The 19457-nt window shown below is 42.1% G+C and overlaps 1 protein-coding gene across 1 annotated transcript; it reads left to right on the plus strand.

Annotated features, from left to right (window-relative positions):
- The first annotated feature begins 704 nt into the window (after nucleotides 1-704).
- On the plus strand, nucleotides 705-17918 carry LOC143639730 (uncharacterized). Its single transcript, XM_077107771.1, has 7 exons — nucleotides 705-779; nucleotides 10654-10780; nucleotides 10959-11019; nucleotides 11585-13405; nucleotides 13996-14099; nucleotides 15784-15923; nucleotides 17853-17918. Exons 1-7 carry the CDS (start codon nucleotides 777-779, stop codon nucleotides 17916-17918), a joined length of 2322 nt encoding a protein of 773 aa, XP_076963886.1. The 5' UTR covers nucleotides 705-776.
- Nucleotides 17919-19457: the final 1539 nt, after the last annotated feature.

The following is a 19457-nucleotide window of genomic DNA, read 5'->3' on the forward strand; positions in this document are numbered from 1 at the left end:
GAGAAATAAAGGACAGGAATGTGGGAGGACAAAAGATGACCTTAGGTATAAAAGGGAGAAGACTTCTGTATTCCAAGGATTTCTCTTTTCCAGTCCCCTTCTTCCTAAGGGGTGGGGGCAAATCCTTTCTGCTCTCCCTTAATTAAGCCTTGCACTTTCCACTCTCCACGTGCTTCTCTCTGTTATACTTCAGCATTTGGGGAAGCAAGGACCCGTCACAGTAAACATGGATAACGCTGTAGATCCTGACCGGAACCTTGGGCTCCTCCTGCCTCAGACTCCCCGAGTAATTTTTTTTAAATGTTCTTTGTTTCTGTGGTGGAGTTCACACCCAGGACATCACCCATGCTGGGAAGGCAGTCTCCCAGAGCCAGAGCTCAATCCCATCCTTACCAAGTTCCAAGCAAAGGCTTCTAACTGGGATTTTTTTCCAGCCCAGCAAAGACACTCCACCTGAAAAGGGCTGGGACCAAGGATCTGTCACTCTAGGGAATTTTAGGAAGTGATTGGATACCATTAGCTGTCAGTCATAAGGCAGAGGCGTTCCTGGAGGCGGCCCATTAGGGTGGAACTGTCCAATCCGATTCCTGAACAGAGGGGAAGGGCGGGCTTTTGCAGTCTCTTGGGCTTTTCCTTTCTCACCAATTCCGCCCCTTCCTTTCCGGTCCCCACGTGCGCTACTCAGAAGGCTTAGGTTACTCTGATTCGCCTGTGTCCCCGAGATCTCTGGTGCCTGGACGTTCCTCGAGAACACCAGGTCCCCAAGGAAGACAAAAATGGTGAGTTTGTGACAAGCACTGAAGTTCAAGGTCGTCAGCACCTGCCTTGGGGCCCCCGCAAAGGGGTGAGCTGCAGAGCGTCAGGGAGTCGCCTCTGGAGGTTGCCCTGGGTCTCTGTCGCCTGGTCCTGGGGATTGGGTTGCACGGTAGAACCCTGAAGTCACCTCCTGGCAGCTGACCCTAAGCCTCTGTCCACTGATCCCTCTGGTGAGCTCGGTGTTGGGTGTTGGAAATTGGTGCAGAGGGTGCGGCCTAGTCCTCCATGGTGTTTGGCCCTGGGCTTCTGCTCCCTGGGCCTGAGAGATGGGCTGGTCCCTGAGGTCAGCTCAGAGCATGAGGCCCAATTCTCCCTGGCAGGTGGCCCTGGGCTCCATCCTGTGGCTTCCATTGTTCAATGGACTGCTCAGGTCCTCATGTTCCCCTCCCCTACCTGCTGGTGGCCCGCCCCCACTCTTCCAAATGTGCAGGAAGCAGGATCCCAAATCCACTTTCCTTTTCCCTGTTCAGAGTCTCTGAAGACTGCTGTAGGTGCTTCATTTGCAGTTGCCTGCTGCGTTCTAAAATGCCATGTTCCTCTCCACTTCCCATCACTCTCAAATGTCTGTTCCTCTTCCTGTGTTGTAAATGAACACAGTCTATTAAATTTCACTTTTCCTCTAGTGAAGTATTGCAAGGAATATTTTCTTTTTATATTGGGGATCAAAACTAGAGAAGCTTTATCAGTAAAATCCTCAGGAAACCCCCACACTTCCCCCCCCTTTTTTAAAAAAAAAAAAAAAGAGGTGTATACCACTTGTTTTGGACACTGTCCTCCAACTTATGATCACCCTGCCTCAGCCTCCTGAGTCTCTAGGATTACAGGCATGTGCCACTATCTCTGGCAAGCATAACACTTTTTTTTCGGTTTCTGAATATCATGCTTGAGGTGAAAGAATAGTCTCTTGGCACATTTTGTGTTCTGGTAAGATAGCTGCTCTAAGTGAAATAAGGCAGTGGATTATTGGTACTAGGGATATTGAATCTTAAGCTACATCCTCAGCCCTTTTTTGTTTGTTTGTTTGTTTTTGGCAGAAGTTATTTATTTTACTTGCCTTTTATTACTTCTACATGAGAGTAAAATGCATTTTGACACATCATACATAAATAGAGTGTAACTTCCCCTTTTTCTGATTGTTCCTAATGTCTGTTCACATTGGTCATGTAGTCAAAAAGGGTAATAATGTCTGATTTATTCTCTTGTCCTTTATCTCCAGCCCTTTAAAATTTTATTTTCAGACAGGATCTGGCTATGTTGTCTAGGCTCGCCTGGAACTTCTGATCCTCCTGCCTCAGCTTCTCAAGCTGTTGGAATTAAAGGCACTGGCCACCATACCTGAGGAAAATAGTTTATTTTGACCCAAATATTAATGTCCATCCTCAGGAACATGGATTCAACTTATCCTGAATGATGTATGTGTCCTACTCTGGAAGAAATTACATTTTTTTAATAACAGGGATTGAACCCGGAAGTACTTAATCATTGAGCCAGATCCGCAACCCATTTTATGTTTTATTTTGAGACATAATCTCACTAAGTTCCTTAGGGCCTCACTAAGTTGCTGAAGCTGGCTTTGAATTTAGCTGTCCTCCTGACGCAGTCTCTCAAGCTGCTGGGATTAGAGTTGTGCCCCAATGTGCATGTCTGACAAGAATGTTTGTAAAAGAAACTTATGCATGAATACATTAACCAAGTGCATTGGTCGGATCATCAGATGGGTGGCTACAGTAAAAAAAAAGTAAAATTTGTTTTGTAGGTCTGTTATTACATTGTTAGCTTTGGAAGATGGCGGTTATATGTCAGGTAAGGTTGGTAATATATACTGAGAAGTGCATTTGTTTGGAGAATTTAGGACTAACATAGAAATTAAGGTAATTGACTCTTAAAGGGCTTAAGATATCCCATGAGAATTTTTGCCATCCATCCAGAACCCCATTTTACTATCCTCATGGTGATCTAATTCCCCGAAATCAAGTGGTCTGAAGGTTCATTGATATAGAGCAAGTTCATAGAGAACTTCAGTTCATACCTGGGAAAATCCTGTGCTTCTCTTTTTATCTTTCTTAGGTATAGACAGCATATCAGATTTCTCTGGTGGGTTTTCTTTCATACCTCACAGAGTCTTATGTCCCCAGCCACTATCCTTTCCTGGGTTGCCACCATGTGCCCACAGCTGTCCTGTGCCCTGCATGGTACAAGGAATTTTAGGCCCTGGGTCAGCTCCTCTTAGAGGACAGCCTAAGTTGTGAGGTACAGCCTCTTGGGGGCTCAGCTGAGGTCTTGGGTCTAAGGAATGTCCCAGAACATGCCTCATCTAGACAGCTAACTTCTTGGGATCTTGTTTTCCCAAGCCCTGTTCCCATTCCTTGGATACAGTTGGACAGTCAGCCTGTGGATGTGGTGGTGAGAGGCCATGTCACCAGTGATTCCTGACCCTTGCATTCTCTCACAGTGTGAAAGAGCAAAAAGTGTCCCCAAGCATAAGGACCAGCCACCCCAGTGCAGTGCTGTGAAAATCTGAAAAGCTCGTAGGCTGGAGTCATGGTCTAGGTCTCACGGGAGAGTGATCATGGAGTGTTTCAGTGAGCATGCCCAGGTGTGAGGATGTCCCAGCTGGCAGGGGGACCTTCCCTGCCTCTTGAGCCTGATATCTTTGCTCCCTCAGCCCCAGCCATCTGTGGTTATCACTGCGAAATGATCTGCTCCTTTATCTGAGGCCCAAGTTGATTTATTCAGCACTAAATATGATGAAATATGATGAAAGAGTGAAAAAAGAAGTGGAAAAAAAAAGCCTACTTACATTTCCATTTAGTAAACATCCTAATTTATGGCAAGGTGCAGTGGTGCACAGTGGTACTCCTTACTTCTCCAGATGCTGAGGCAGGAGGATTTAAAGTTTGAGGACAGCTTTAACAACTTAGTGAGACCCTTTGCAACTTGGTGAGAGTTCAAAGACTTGGGGAAGTGGTTCAGTGGTCAACTGCCTATGGGTTCAATCCAAGGTATCCAAAAGAAAAAAAAAATGTGCCTTATCCTTGGGCCACCACTTTGGGAGCTGGACTGTTAGCTTATGAAATTTGGGAGTTACATGAATTCTCTCTGTCTACACTCACTGTGATCACTACAAGATTTTCAATCATCTTAAACATGGTCTCCTTTTTCCGTTATTAGAAGTAGGGTTTTTTTCTTTTTAAGTTCACCAAGAAGCACAGCACAAATATATATATATATTTGTGTGTGTGTGTGTTTGTGTGTGTGTTTGTGCCCTGCTTCAGATTGAACCCAGGGTCTTATGCATGCTTGGCTCTACTATTGAGCTATTTCCCAGCCCAAGAAAGTGGACTTTTATTGATTTATTTACTTTTGTATTAAGTGGTGGGATTTAAGCTGAGGACTTGCTCATGCTGTTGTCATTCAAAAAATACTTTCAAGTTTGTGAAAGCGTTTTTTGATAGTGGGTTTGTGTATCCCTAGGGATTTAACCCAGAGGCATTTGACCACTGAGCACATCTCCAGCATTTTTTATTTTTATTATTTTTAATTATTTTTAACTTTGTTATAGTTGTAAATAAACAGAATACCTTAATTGCATTGATTTTTTTTTTTTGTGGATCTAAGTTTCAAACCAAGTGCCTCAAACATGCTAGGAATGTGCTCTGTCATTGAGTGACAGCCTCTTTCCCTGATTGTAATTTTTGATTAAGACCAAGTCTGACTGTGTTTCTGATGGTTTTGCTCCATTGCTGAGACTGGCTTCAGTCTTGTCATCTTCCTGCCCTGACTTTCCTAGTTAGAAAAATTTTAAGGGGACTCCACCCAACCGGAGTTATAATGAGATAAGTCACCCCATTTCTCTCAAAATGTAAACAGTATTGAAAATCAGTTCCATTGCTTTTCTTCATAGTTTTGAAATTTGTATATATAACTCTTCCTTTTTCCTTTACTCTTGCATTATTATGGAAAAGGTATTGAGTATGTAACATTGTTTCTGATGTATACGGTTGTGAATCTTCCATGGTGTGATAGTTCATTCACATTGTTATTAAATTTATTTTTCAGAGTGATTGTAGTCTTATATATTACATTAGTCAGGGTTCTCCATTGGAGAATCAACAGGAAGAATAATTACAAAAAGAGGATTTTTTAGATTGTCTGAGATGACCAGAAGCTGGAGAGTCCTCTGTGGCAGTCTGCTGGCTGAGGAGCTGGAGAAGTAGTAGCTGTGCAGCCCAAGGTGCTGAAGCCTCTGAACAAGAGGGATCAAGGGTACTACCCTAGTCTGAGATCCAGTGCTTCTGGAAACACCCTGGAGAATCATTGGGAGAATCGGCTTTGGAAGAGTGAAAAAGGAAAAGTCTGATGTACTCAGGCAATCACAGCAGCAGTGGAAAACCCATCTATGTAGAATCGAGCTTGCATCTGCAGCTGCTACCATGGTGTTGCAACTTTTATTCCACGCAAGCCACCATCCTATTTGGATGACGTTACTCAGACTTGGGGAGGTTTTCCAGTTTGCTATCCTACATGCCAATAACTCTTAGACACAACCTCATGGACACACCGAAAGTGTGTCTCTTAATCCCATCAAGGTGACAATTCAAATGAACCATCACACATACTATCATACACCCTTTCTCTCTAGTTTATAGTCTCTACTCTTTTCAACGACTTGGACTTGGTAGGCAATTCTTTTTAATTATTTTTGCACTCAGTTAAGTAATGTTTGTGGAGGCATTTTACACTTATGATCATGAGAGTAATTCATAGCTTCCTCATTTTATCAATTTAATTTTGATAATATTGTAACATATGCCTCCAATGAAATTAGAAGGTGTTTCCTCTGCTTCTGGATTCTCAAGGAAATGTAGAAAGTTGGTAGCAGTTCTGGAGTGTCTAGTGGCAGCCTGTAGGATGTCTAAGAGCCCTACATTTCACTTTTTTGATGGTAATGAGTTATTGAGTCAGTTTCTTCAGTAGGCATGGGCTCATGTGCTTTGTGTATTTGGCCTTCTGTGTAAGTTGTAGGAGATGGTCTCTCTCAAAGTAGTGGGCCAGTTACTCTAAGTTATCTGATTTGTGTCAAGTGCATGTTCATGATATTGTTGAAGAGCCCATGGATGGTAATGGTGGCTATTTTAATTGTAATGAGTAGTTTCTGTGTCCTTGGTTTTCTTATTTGTTTAATGTTTAAGGTATTTTTCATACCTTTGTTCTATTTGTTTACATTGATGTGGTAGTAAGAATTGAACCCAAAATCTCACTGGTGCTAGGCAAGCTCTGTACACTGAGCCATAACCTCACTCCTATCCTCTGTTTTCTTAAACCAATATTAGTTTGTCAGTGATGCTGATATTCATGAAGAACTTGATTTGCAGACTGCTGATTTCTTGATTGGGGTTTCACCAACACCCTCTGTTACCCGCCTGACACTTACTTTACCCTTTCTCTGCTTTCCTTAAATGCCAATTTTAGTGATTTTTTTTTCTCTTCTTTTCTGGAATGTGATTTGGATGCTTTAGAGACCCCCAATGCACCATTTGTGTGGCATTCCCATGTTGGACTTGTACATTTTATTTTTCTCACCATGGTCAAGTTTTCCCTTGAATTACCTCTTCTTCCTGGGTCTGTTTAGAGCCCTGTGTTGCATCTCCCATTGCTTAGAGGTTTTCCAGCTGCTTCTGATCTGATTTCGGCTTTAACTCCCATGTTCTTTGAGCCTATTTGGGATTTCACTGACATTGTACACTTGTTGAGGTGAGGTTTATAGCTCAGAATGTGGCCTGTTCTGGGGAGTTTTACTGTGATTCTGAGAAGGCTGTGTGTTTCACTATTAACTAATGACCATGGAAGTCCTCCTGCCTGTTGCTCTGTTATATGGTCACAGACCAACCGAGTTGCGGTGATGTCCCCAAATTGAGCTATGTATTATTCATTGTCCTGGGAAGTTTTGTATGCCTCTGCCTGATGTATTTTGACTTTGTTTCAGGTGCATGCATACTAACAATTTAAGACAGTTAATGAAAGTTTAGCCTAGGGCCACCACAGTGCCACATCTCTTTGATCTCAGCACCTCAGGACTTTTAGGCAGGAGGATCCCAAGTTCAAAGGTAGCCTCAACAATATACATGCTGAACTACTTAGAGAATTCCTCTGTCAAAATAGAAATAATTAAAAATGAAAAAAGTGCAGTCAATGTGGCTTATTTGTTAAGCAACCCTTGGTTCAATCCTTGGTACAAAATATAAGCAAACACACAAGTAAATGAATAGAAAGAACGTTTATCCTAGGGATTCTGGAGTCTTATCTTACTCAAGGATAGTCAATTCCATATGTTTTATTTTCCATTCATGAGTTATGTTTTTCTGTTCGTCAGTATTCTTTGTATGATTTTTTAAAAGTGAAATGAAAATGTGTTTCTTGGGGCTGGGGTGGTGGCTCAATGGTAGAGCATTTGCCTAGCATGCAAGAGGCACTGGGTTTGATTCTCAACACCATATACAAAAAATAAAGTTCCTTTAACAATAAAAAAATGTGTTTCTTTCTTTTCTCCTATAATGTGGCTCCTGTTTTTTGAAGGCTTCATGCCTTTAGCTAGAGACCATGTGTATGAGCTATGTTTAACAAATTATTTTGTGTTCAGCTCTTTTGAAAGATTTCCCTGAATGCTAGGGTCATTGGACAGAATGGAAACTTTAACAGTTTTAGAGGTGACAGGCTCTGGATTTGCAGACTGACACCCAGCAGCTAATGTGTCTGAGCTGAGTCTTTAGGCCATTGGCAAACTTATTTTCATATATATTTTTTAATAAATATATGAAAATAAGCTTGCCCCAACTCCCTTGCCTGGATGTCCTCCAGTTGTTTATGTATAAAAGTAAAAGCCCTGCTGTGCACTGTGTTCAGGGCTCAGGCTTTGGAAATTATTTTTCTGGTCTGTGGTGCCACCAATAAACTGTTGCCACCAGATCTCAGTGTCCCCTGGCCTCATTTCTCCATACACCAGAAACTAGAGAAGAAGAGTAGAAACAGCAAAACCTCACTTGTCTGGTTTTTGTGGGTAGTTGTGCTGGGGCCTCTGCTTTAACACACAGTGGTGCTATTTAAAGCTCTGCTGTCCCTTTGCTCTGCAGAACCCAGCCTGTGCGCAACCACTGCTGAGCATGAGTGTCATAGGCCTCTCTGAATGGTTTCCTCCTGGACTGTGTGAGCTTCCTTCTTTCCTCAGAAATCTCCGTGGTTTTATTTGGGGGAGCATACTGTGCAGTGAACCCTCAGGTGCTTAACCACTGAACCAAATCCTCAGCATCTTCCCCCTAAACTTTTAAATTTATTAACTTTGATTCAGGCTTTTGCCAACTTTCTAAGGGCCTAACTAAGGTGCTAAGGCTGGCATTGAACATGGAAGCCTCCTGCCTCAGCCTTTTGAAGGTGGGTGTATTTGAAACCTGATTTCCAAAAGAAACTCTGAAGCATTCTTGGTCAAATTTTAGGTGATGGTTGAGTGGGTAGACAATAATTTGCTGCTCTTGCCATATGCTTGAATACTTCTAAGGAATTCCTGCTGATTTTTCACGTAATCATTTCTGAAATAGAAGAGTGGGAGTTTGTGTTAGACATTAAAATATTTCCATGGTGATTTTAGTAGGAATTGCCTAAATTTGGATAAGATGTGCTGTGTGTAGTCTGGAGCCAATGACCAGGCTATCACAGTGAGCAACCAGGCCAGTGTCCTGCACCACAGAAGGTCAGACTAACAGGTTAGTGAAGGTCACACCATGCTTGGTGCTCTGCACTCTTTCTTATGATTGCTTCATGGAGCTGTTGTGAACCTTTCAGGACTTTGGGGCATGATGACATTGTTTTTCTGTTGGTTTGGCTTGTGTTTCCACTTCTGTTCTATTTCATGGCAGTACAGAGATGGTTCCAGGCTCCCTGTTGTGTCATTTTGCTATGAGTGTTGAATTTTTTCTTTATTCTCATCAGTATAGAAATGTATAACTTGTTCTTTTGCAAAACTAAATTTCCACACGTGCAATGGTGCATGACTGAATTCTCCTTAGCTGGGGAGGCTGAGGCAGGAGAAACATAAATTTCAATGCTGGCCTCAGCCTCTCACACGGCCCTGAGCAAGTTTTTTGAGTACTGTGCCAAAATGGCATATGTGGTGGGGATGTGGCTCAGTCATTAAGTGCCCTATGTTCAATCCCTGCTTTTTTTTTCTAAATGTTTCTACCAAAAATAAGTAAATAACATAAAATTTATTGTGAGCTCATTAAAAGTATTTTAGTGTTTCACATTTGAACATATACTAAATGGATTTTGTCTACAGAATTGAGGATGTAGTGCATTTGGCCACCTGGATTCCAGTTTGCCTGGACCATCATGTGATCCATATCCAAGACATCTACTGTCACTCACCTTTCCCTCCTGTGAAGGCTGGCCCACTGAAGGCTTTTTCTTGGTCTCTTGCTCACCTCTGCTGATACTGTGCTGCGCAGAATGTGACATGTTTTAAGTCCTTGAGTATGGTTGGGTGTCAGTGGCAGGGGCACCTTCTGGTAGGTGATCTTTTTGGCTGCTCCATCACAGTGCAGACATCGAGTATTATTATGGTTGTACATGCAGTGACCTGTTTCCCACCCGAATTGTGTTAGATAGGTGAGGATTCTGGGTTGCAACCTTGCTTCTTTACCACCCTGCAAATGCTTCTGTCTTAGGTTTGCACCACCATCCTTACAGGCAGGAGGAAACTCTTTCACAACAGACATCCAGTGCACACGTGGCCCAATCTTGATCAAAGTGTCTTGAGCAGAACATGGCTATGGGCCACATGAACTTATCGTAGTGAAGTGACTGCTTTTCACTAGAGTTTTATAGTTGATGTACATTCATTGTTGCTATGAGATTTAGAAATTAGTGTCTGTAGTTCATTAATAAAATTGTGTTGAGAATTATAAAACTTTGCAAGGTTCTTGTTTGGATAAGGTGACATTTTTGGGTCATTGACTTATATCTAAGTCATGTTCCAACTTTTCATCTTAATACATTCTGCATTGACAGTAATCATGAGAAATCATCAAATTTTTGTGTTTATTAATCATGGTGCTTGTTTACTATTTGACTATTTTTTTTCTGGAGAATAGCATGTGTAAACATATAGTTAGTTGTTCTGTTGGGGTAATCACAAAAGATGAACTCAATTCCCAGTTCACAAATTGTGACAACCTGAGTGAAAAGTTGTCTAAATGCAGTCTGTAGGGGAAGCTTCTCAGTGATCCATTTTTGGAAGTTGAGGGTGGGGTGTTCTAGACATTTCTTTAAAGATGGAACAATAGACTTTGAGAATTAATCAAGAGATCGGTCAATGCCATGTTGTTTATATTAACTTTGTAGGCACAATGAGCCATTGGGGTTGGCAGAATCTCTCTTAAAGGCTGAGTTTTGTTATTCCAGCAATTTTCTTCTCAGTCAGCTTTCTTTTTTAAGGGTAAGTACTATCAGAGTTGCTAATATTACCTCTGCACTGCACAGAAAGTTGTTAGGATTGTAATAGGAGTGCAATGAAGAAAGAAGTTAGGAGTGACCCAGGAGCCTATCTTACTTTCTGTGAACTCAACAAAGAAAGGAAGTAAAACATTAAGTTGCTTGACTTTTGAGTGGCCCAATTCTAGTGTTGGAATGTCTGTGAAAATTTGAGTGCAGGATGCATTTGATGGACCACATCATACAATTAATCAGGGACTCAGAGATTCATGTGGACATCAAGCATGTTGACTATACATTTCTTCTGCTGTCAATCTCTCCTGACCTCCAGTATACATTTGTGGGATATTTTAGATCTCAGTGACCTTTGAGGATGTAGCTGTGAACTTCACCCAGGAGGAATTGGGTTTGCTGGATCCTTCCCAGAAGAACCTTTACAGAGATGTGATGCTGGAAGTCCTCAGAAACCTGGCTTTTATAGGTAATAATATTTTTTTTTTCAAAATCTACTAGAGAACTCATGTTTATTTTGGTCATTTATATAGAACACTAAAAGGGAATTAGTGGTTGAATTATTGGAGCATAAAAGGCACCTGCAATTTGGCAAAGCATTCTGTCTCCTAAAACTTCATAAAGATTGTTCTGGTTTCTCATTTTAGGAAACAAATGTGATGAAAAGAAAATTGAAGATGAGATCAAAAATTTTGAGAGCATTCTAAGGTAATTGTACTCACAAAAGAAGTTCATGAGAGAATCTGAGAAGGTCATATAATTTTTAAAACAGACCAACCCAAGAAGTATACACAATTTGCAATGTATTTATTTTTAAAGGATTTTTTCACCAGAAATATACACTTACCTGTGACAGATATTCAGTTTTTTCAAAGTACTAGGCATGCATAAAGTAATGTAATTGAATGTGAATATCACTATTTGAATAATCTCAATAGAGCGGCTGCATTGCAAAGGATTGTTTCCTTTCAATCTCTTGATTTTCAAGAAATTTGAACAAATCAGAAAACCTAGCCTTTACCTGATGTTGGTAGTATTGTAAGCCTAGGACCTATAAATAAGAATAAAATCATGAATGAATCCAGCATTGATAATGTGCTGGTCATTCTTCAAAGAAGCCATATAGTAAACTTAAAAGGCCAAGAAGATAGTGTGGAGAAACTTTCAATGAGATTCCAGTTCTTAACTGGACAAAGGATAATTTTAATAGAGTAAGTCCATGTGGTTGTTATATGTGTGCCAAGGACTTCATATGCCCTTCATTCCTTCATAGGCAGATCACATCTCACTCTGGACACAAATGCCACAAGCATGAGGAATGTGAAGAGAAGCCATGTGAATTTAAACAGCACAGGCAATCCCTGCTTTTGCTGAAAAGTGTTCACACACAAATGCTAACACAAACTGGAGATGGACCCTATGAAAGCACAGTATGTGGGAAAGTCGCCAGTTGTTCCAGTGACATTCAAAGGCATGAAGATACTCATACTGGGTGGGAACCGTACGAATATCAACAATGTGCTGAAGCCTCTTCTTCTCTCCCAGATGTCCAAAGACACACGAGAACACACAGTGGAGGTCAACCATTTCAATGTGAGGTATCTGGGAAAGCCTTTAATTTCTCCTCCTTATTTAGAAGACATAAAATAATTCATTCTGGAGAGAAACTCTATCAACGTAAACAAGGTGGTCAAACCTTTATTTCACACACAAGTCTTCAAAGGCACAGGATCACACACACGGGGAATGCACGTTTCAAATGTAAGGTATGTGGGAAAGACTTTGCTTATCCCAGTTCACTTAGAATACATCACAAAACACACACTGGAGAGAACCTGTATGAATGTAAGCAGTGTCGCAAAGCCTTTGCTACATCCAGTAACCTTCAGATTCATGGAAGAACGCATACTGGAAACAAGCCCTATGAGTGTAAGCTGTGTGGAAAAGCCTTTGCTACATTTAGTAATCTTCAATCACATGAAATAACTCATACTGGAGCAAAGCCCTATGAATGTAAGCAGTGTGGCAAAGCCATTGCTACATCTCATCAGCTTCATATACATGGAAGAATACATACCAGAGAAAAGCTCTATGAATGTCAACAATGTGGAAAAGCCTTTACTACTGCCTCTGGCCTTCAGATACATGAACGAACTCATACTGGAGAGAAGCCCTATGAATGTAAGCAGTGTGGCAAAGCCTTTGCTAGATCCACTAATCTTCACAGACATGGAAGAACACATATTGGAGAGAAGCCCTATGAATGTAACCAGTGTGGCAAAGCCTTTTCTACATCCAGTTCTCTTCAGATTCATGAAAGAATGCATACTGGAGAAAAGCCCTATGAATGTAAGCAGTGTGGCAAAGCCTTTGCTACATTCAGTTACCTTCAGTCACATGAACGAACTCATACTGGAGAGAAGCCATATGAATGTAAGCAGTGTGGGAAAGCCTTCTCTCAGTCCTCCAACCTTCACTCACATGAAAAAACTCATACTGGAGAGAAGCCCTATGCATGTGAGCAGTGTGGCAAAGCCTTTGCTACATCCAGTTACCTTCAGTCACATGAAAAAACTCATAGTAGAGTGAAGCCCTATGAATGTAAGCAGTGCGGCAAAGCCTTTGCTACATCCAGGTACCTCCAGTCACATGAAAAAACTCATACTGGGGAGAAGCTGTATAAATGTGAGCAGTGTGGAAAAGCCTTTTCTACATCTAGTTACCTGCAGATTCATGGAAGAACACATACTAGAGAGAAATGCTCTGAGTGTCAACAATGTGGAAAAGTCTTCACTACTGCCTCTGGCCTTCAGAAACATGAACGAACTCATACTGGAGAGAAGCCCTATGAATGTAAGCAGTGTGGGAAAGCCTTCACTCAGTCCTCTAACCTTCACTCACATGAAAAAACTCATAGTGGATTGAAGCCATATGATTGTAAGCAGTGTGGCAAAGCCTTTGCTACATCTAGTTACCTTCAGATTCATGGAAGAATGCATACTGGAGAGAAGCCCTATGAATGTAAGCAGTGTGGCAAAGCCTTTGCTACATTCCCTACATTTCACAGACATGGAAGAATACATACCAGAGAAAAGCACTATGAATAACAACAATGTGGAAAAGCTTTTGCCACATCCTTTCTGCTTCACACACGTTAAAGAACAGATACTGCAGAGAAATCGTATGCATGAAAACAATTGGTAAACTTTTCTGTTATTACTGTTTCACTCATATACATGTAGGAAGATACTGGAGAAAAATCCTTTGAATGTAAAACCTGGTAAATCAATATTTTATGTCATCCTCAAAGACAAGGAAGGACTCACACTGGCGAAAATGTGTGGTGTGTGTGTGTGTGTGTGTGTGAGAGAGAGAGAGAGAGAGAGAGAGAGAGAGAGAGAGAGAGAGACACTGGGGATTTAGTCTGGTTGTGCTCTACCACTTAGCTACATTCCAGTTACTTTTTATTTTGAGACAGGGACTTGGTGCATTTTTTAGGGTCCTCCTAAGGTGCTGAGGCTAGCCTCCAACATTGATCCTTCAGAATCAGCCTCTCAAGTCTCAGGAATTAAAGGCATACACCACCACTTCCAACTGAGTAACTCTTTAAATGTATGAAATTATCACAAATCATTCCATTTTCCCTATTGCCTTCCAAGCCATTTCATTCACATTGAAAAACACACCCTCTGAATGTAAGCAGTGTGGCAACACCTTTGCTACATCCCATCAGCTTCATAAACATGGAAGAATACATACCAGAGAAAAGCCCTGGAACACATACCAGAGTACATACTAGAGAAAAGCTACATCCTGTCAGCTTCCCCTTCAGCCCTGTTCTTCTTCTCATATATGAAAACACAGAGAGAAGCCCTGTGAGTGTGAGAAATGTGGGGAATCTAGTTTTCTCAGTCTTTTCCTAAGGCCTCAGAAGATTCTTTTGGAATAAAAAGAATAAATCCTATGCAAAAAAGACATATAAGTTGTTGAGCTGTTATAGTTTTGTTCCATTGTATGAAAGGACTCATACTGTAGAAAATGCTGAGCATAAGCCATGTGAGGCAGTATTCAGCTTTCAGAGTTTTCTTCAAAGACATAAAGAATTCACATCTGGGAAGATCCTTTTTCTCTCTTTCAAAATTGTTGTAAGACTTTCAACTTTCCAGGTCCCTTAGAACAGCATTTAAGAAACCACACTGGAGAAAAGCCCTGTATGTAGAAATGTGGTGAGACCTTTGCTTGTTTCAGATCCATTTGATCTTGTTCAGACTTGAGGATATTTTTATTTTATTTCATTTTATTTATTTATTTTGAGAAAAAAACTGTAGGTGTGTGAAAAGGTTTGTGCCTTCATTTATTTTTTTTTCTATTCAGAGGTAACAAAAATGCACCCTGGGTTGGAGAGGAGCATTGCATCAGCATGAAGATTTTAAAACAACATGTTTTTCTGGGTTAAATCTCATTTATTGTTAGATTCCATTTTTCTGTATGTTAGTTTAGGCCTCTCCACACCAAAGTACAGATTGGTGAAATGTCTACATGACCAAAGGCTTGGTAAGGAGTGTCCCAGTCTGATGTGCTAATATATTGGCACTCCTTTCTCCACCAAAGAATCTTAAATTCGCTTCTCCTGAGACCTTCACCAAAATTTTCTTTCAACAGAATGTCAGGTAAAGATTTTGTAAAGATCTCAATGTGGGTTATGACACAGACTTCTGCTTTTGTGGTAAAGCTTGGAAGACCTCTGAGTAATCTTACAGTTGGTACACAAAGCACTTTCTGTGAACTAAAAAAAAAGAAAATATAAACCTCTATCCCTGTTCCACTGGGGTAAATGAAGATCAATGAAATTCCAAGCAGTGAACCAAAAAATTTGAGGTGATACATCTCAGAACCCTGCAGCTAATAAATCTAATCCTGGAACATCCTTGGGTGTCTAGGCTCATGTGCCCTACATCATTGATGCAGCTACAGCCTCCCATCAGGTGACATTCTGCAGTACATGCTGTGGAGACAGCTGTTTCTTCTCAGGCTAAAGGATTAAAGTGAGGTTACAGAACAACTCCAAAGCTGTGGACACACATTTTCTATCATGTCCAACTACAGCATGAAAATTAAACGTTTCCCTTGCTCATCAGAATGAGAGGATCTGGGAAAGGGCTGTCAGGGATGAGGGATGGGGACATGTGCTCTTTTCATAACCTTACTTTGATTTCAGGAAGAGGCTCCCAGTTTTCCTATCTTATCAGAGCTGGAGGGACTCATTGTAGCTACTTAGGCCCCAGATTCACCTGCTGCTGAGGAAGAGGGTGACCTGACCTTGTGTGAGGAGCTTTTTCCACTGACAGGGCTTTGACCTGCAGGCCAGGAGACTGCAAGGGAGGCTGGGTATTCAAAGGGCCTTCCTCAGAACCATCAGCCAGTCTCCTCACCCCCATGCCTCATTTTGCTCCAGCTGTCATCATTCAACAGTGACCACATGTGACCCTGTCCTGTGGAAAAAGGTCCCAAGCATCACCAACATGCAAGTGGAAGAGGCCACAAATCATTTAACTTGGGAAACCAGGAGGCCTGAGACTGAAGCCATCCAAGCCTCTCTGACCAAGCCCAAGGTAGGAGACAACCATGGGCAGAGCATAGTTTTGGTGTCCTCAGCCAGAGCAGCATATCAACAAGTGTGGCCACCTCCTCCTCTGACCACCCTTCACCAGAAGGAAACCAAGCCTCTGGTGAGACACACCTATCACAGGGACCAGGGATGGAGCCAGGACCCCTGTTCAGGGGTATGACTCCTGGAACCCACGTGTAGCCTGAGTTTTCCCCAGAACAAGGCAGAACTCCCACACCCAGTATCTTTAATTTTCCCTTTAAAACTAGGAAAAGGGGGCTGAGAGGATTCCTCGGGGTGCTTTCTGGCCAGGCATCTAGTGTGGATGGGCTGGCACTGGGGTGGGCAGCAGAGTCTCAGTCCTCTCCTCCCACTCCAAATCCCCCTCCAGGGAAACCCTTGTGTCTCGGCTGTTGTGCTGCCCTTGCTGCCAGAGGACAGCCCCACCTCAACCCCCAAGCCCTCTGTGGCTGTCCTGACCATGGGAAAGCTGGTCATCCCTCAAGGCTGTTTGACACATCTCTGGGTCTCATGTTCCTACTCGATTCTTTGAATTGCCCAGAGCTCAAGGCTGTACGCACCAAAGTAGCCAGAACTGAGATCTGGGGCAGAGTTGGGTCCAGTTCTCACCATATTTCTTGTTCTGGGTCCCAAGGGCTGATGAAACATGGGGATGAGGGACTTAGGCAAGCCTGGGATTGTCACTGTCCTGGAAATGGGTCTGTGAGAGGTCTGTGCAGAACCCCAGATCACATCAGCAACCCACGTGGCCTGGGACCTGATCCCCACTTTAAGATCTGCCCTGAGCAGGAGCAGCCTCCAGAACTCAGCCTTCACATGGGAGGAAAATGGCATGTCTGTCGTTCTGTCATTGCTTCCCTACTCATTGTCTTCGTGGCACATGACTCTTCTGTTAGACATGAAGTCCTTTTTCAGGTATCAAAATCAGCTTGGATTTTCAGCTGACCCTGAAATGGTTCATATTGGTAGGAACATGAAAGGAGCTGACAGGTTGCCTTTATGTCCCAGGGAGGCCACAAGGTTGGATCACCTAACATTGTGTGAACTCTACAGGCTCTTGTGTCTCCTGGAATGTACTTTGGGTTTCTGCAATAGCAAACCCAAACAAACACAGAATAACCAAATTCTAGACTCTAATTGACATCACTCTAAGGACTTTCCATCTCATTAATGAAATATTTTGCTTTGTGCCAGGTGTGGTGGTGATGCCTCAATCCCAGCCCCTAGGGAGGCTGAGGCAGGAGGATCAAGAGTGTACAGCCAGCCCCAGCAAAGTTGAGCTGCTAAGCAACTCAGAGACCCTGGCTCTAAATAAAATACAAAATGAGGCTGGGGATGTGGCTCACTGATTGAGTGCACCTGGTTCAATCCCTGGCACCCCCATCTCCCTCCCCCGAAAAATGCCAACTGTTTCTTCTGATTGGCAGAATCCCGGTCTCCAGACAGTAGTCATTGTGCTGCTCCTTTGGTAGCAAACCATTTTTCCCCTGTAATCTCACAGCTGTGTCCTTATTATTGGATTGGCATTGGGAAAGAGGATGGAGCATTCAGGAACACCTTAATCTCGTGTGTCCATGTCTCACAGCTGTTCTGTCTCAATTAATTGTGGCTTTGAAACATTTTGCCTGATTTTGGAAAGATAGTACAGGAGAGCTGACTCATGGTGTCTGTTTCATAGTGTAGGAGTCATATCCTCTATTTTCAGACTCTTTATCCATTTTTATCCCAGCAGTGACCCCTGCAAGTAGCACAGAATTGGACCTTGTTTTCATTCTGTCTGCTGATCTCTACCTTAGAATAGGATTGTTCAGTCAATTGCCATATAATGTCACTGTTGATGTAGTTCGATTGATGTCTGCCCTTTTACACTCTTCTATTTTCTTATGTCTTTTTCCCCTCTATTTCTCTTCAGGATGTTATTGCCTTTAAACTCGCCATTAAACCCAGGGTTGCTGTAACACTGAGCCACATGCCCTGACCCTTTTAGGTTGTATTTTGAGAGAGAGTGAGGCTACATTTCAGAAGTTGGGCTAGAATTTTTGACCCTCATGGCATGGTTTGCACCACTATCCCAGGATACTGCTCCAGTTTTGTCGTTGTTATTGTTGTTTTCTAAGAAAAAATTTATTCAATGATTTTTTTTATCAGTTTTTTAGTGTATTGGCTTAAAGATGTGTCATCATGTGTAAAAAACATGCTCCATTGGCCAAACCCAAAGATGGCCTTTTTAGAGACCCGGCACTGTTAAACCACAACACAAGGAAAAGAATACAGATTCCAATTTTGAATCAAACTAAATCAAAATTATATTTATGTACCCAGGAGCTGGCCATGTCTGTCTCTCCTCAAACCCCAGGCTAAAGATACTCCAGCTCTCTCGGAACACATTTGTTTTAAATCAAACAACAACTCTGTTTTTAGAGAGAGGGAGAGTGAGAGGGAGAGAGAGAATTTTTTAATATCTATTTTTCATTTTCGGCAGACACAACATTTTTGTTTGTATGTGGTGCTGAGCATGATACATGTGACTCAGGCACACCAGGTGAGCGAGCTACTGCATGAGCCACATCCTTAGCCCTCAGAACACATTTTTGTAGCACAAAAGTTTGCAAAGAGGGGTGTCTTGAGAACTTACAGATACCAGAATTTGGACAAGCATAATACAAAGGCAGGTAGTAGGTTAATGAACTACATGGCTTAAAATTTCAAGGTAGGGAATAAATTCAGATCTCAACATTGAAAGGGTAAAGTTTCTAAGCTGCAAAGCCTGAGTTAAAATGTAAAGGACCAGGCATTGTAAACCTGTTTCTAAACTGCAAAGCATGGGTTAAATTCCTGAGGAAGTTAGGACAAGTCCCTACTGGCCATTTAGTTGAATTATGGCCTGGGGTCCTGTGCAATTCCTCACGTAGATATTCAGGGTCTGAACCAATCAGATTAAATGTAACCCCCCCCCCCTTAGGAAAGACCTATCACTCCAGCCAGCCCTGTTCCCACCAAAGAATGTACTAATCAAGTCTAAGAATTATTGTTTGATTTTCCCCTGGTGTATGGTGATTTGTCAAAGGAGACAATCATGTATGCAAAGCCCCAGCCCTCCCCAAAAGGTGTACTTAAGCATTGTTCAACCCCTGCTCTGGGCTCTGGGCTGCTGTCACTTCTTGAGTGAAGCTAGAGTCTCAGCACGCTGAATCGGGATCCTCAATAAAAACCCCATCTGCTTATTGCATGAAGCCAGTCTCTTGTGGTCACTTCCTCAGACGTTTCGCCAGTCCCTTACAACATCAGAATTTATGAGGTACCACTGAGGTTGCAGAGAGGGTTGTTATCTGGTCAGGGGGAGCCAAGTATGGGTGACTTCAAGGCATGGGCAGGCATTCCAAGCAAATTTAAAGATTGCAGTAATTTATACTAAAACAAAAATTAGTTTTCATGAGTTTTGGATGAGATGGCTCCCAATCTTAAGAAGGAATTAGGCAGGGTTTCAGAGTTTTATTCTCAAACCCTCTATATTTAT

Source organism: Callospermophilus lateralis, chromosome Y, assembly GCF_048772815.1.
Source record: "Callospermophilus lateralis isolate mCalLat2 chromosome Y, mCalLat2.hap1, whole genome shotgun sequence".
NCBI classification, from domain to species: Eukaryota; Metazoa; Chordata; class Mammalia; order Rodentia; family Sciuridae; genus Callospermophilus; species Callospermophilus lateralis.

Excerpts from the sequence above, each read along its gene's own strand:
- LOC143639730 (XM_077107771.1), top strand. Across the intron at positions 10,781-10,958 it reads CAGAAACCTGGCTTTTATAG|GAAACAAATGTGATGAAAAG; the intron begins GTAATAATATTT and ends TTCTCATTTTAG. Across the intron at positions 14,100-15,783 it reads GCCCTGGAACACATACCAGA|TGACCACATGTGACCCTGTC; the intron begins GTACATACTAGA and ends ATCATTCAACAG.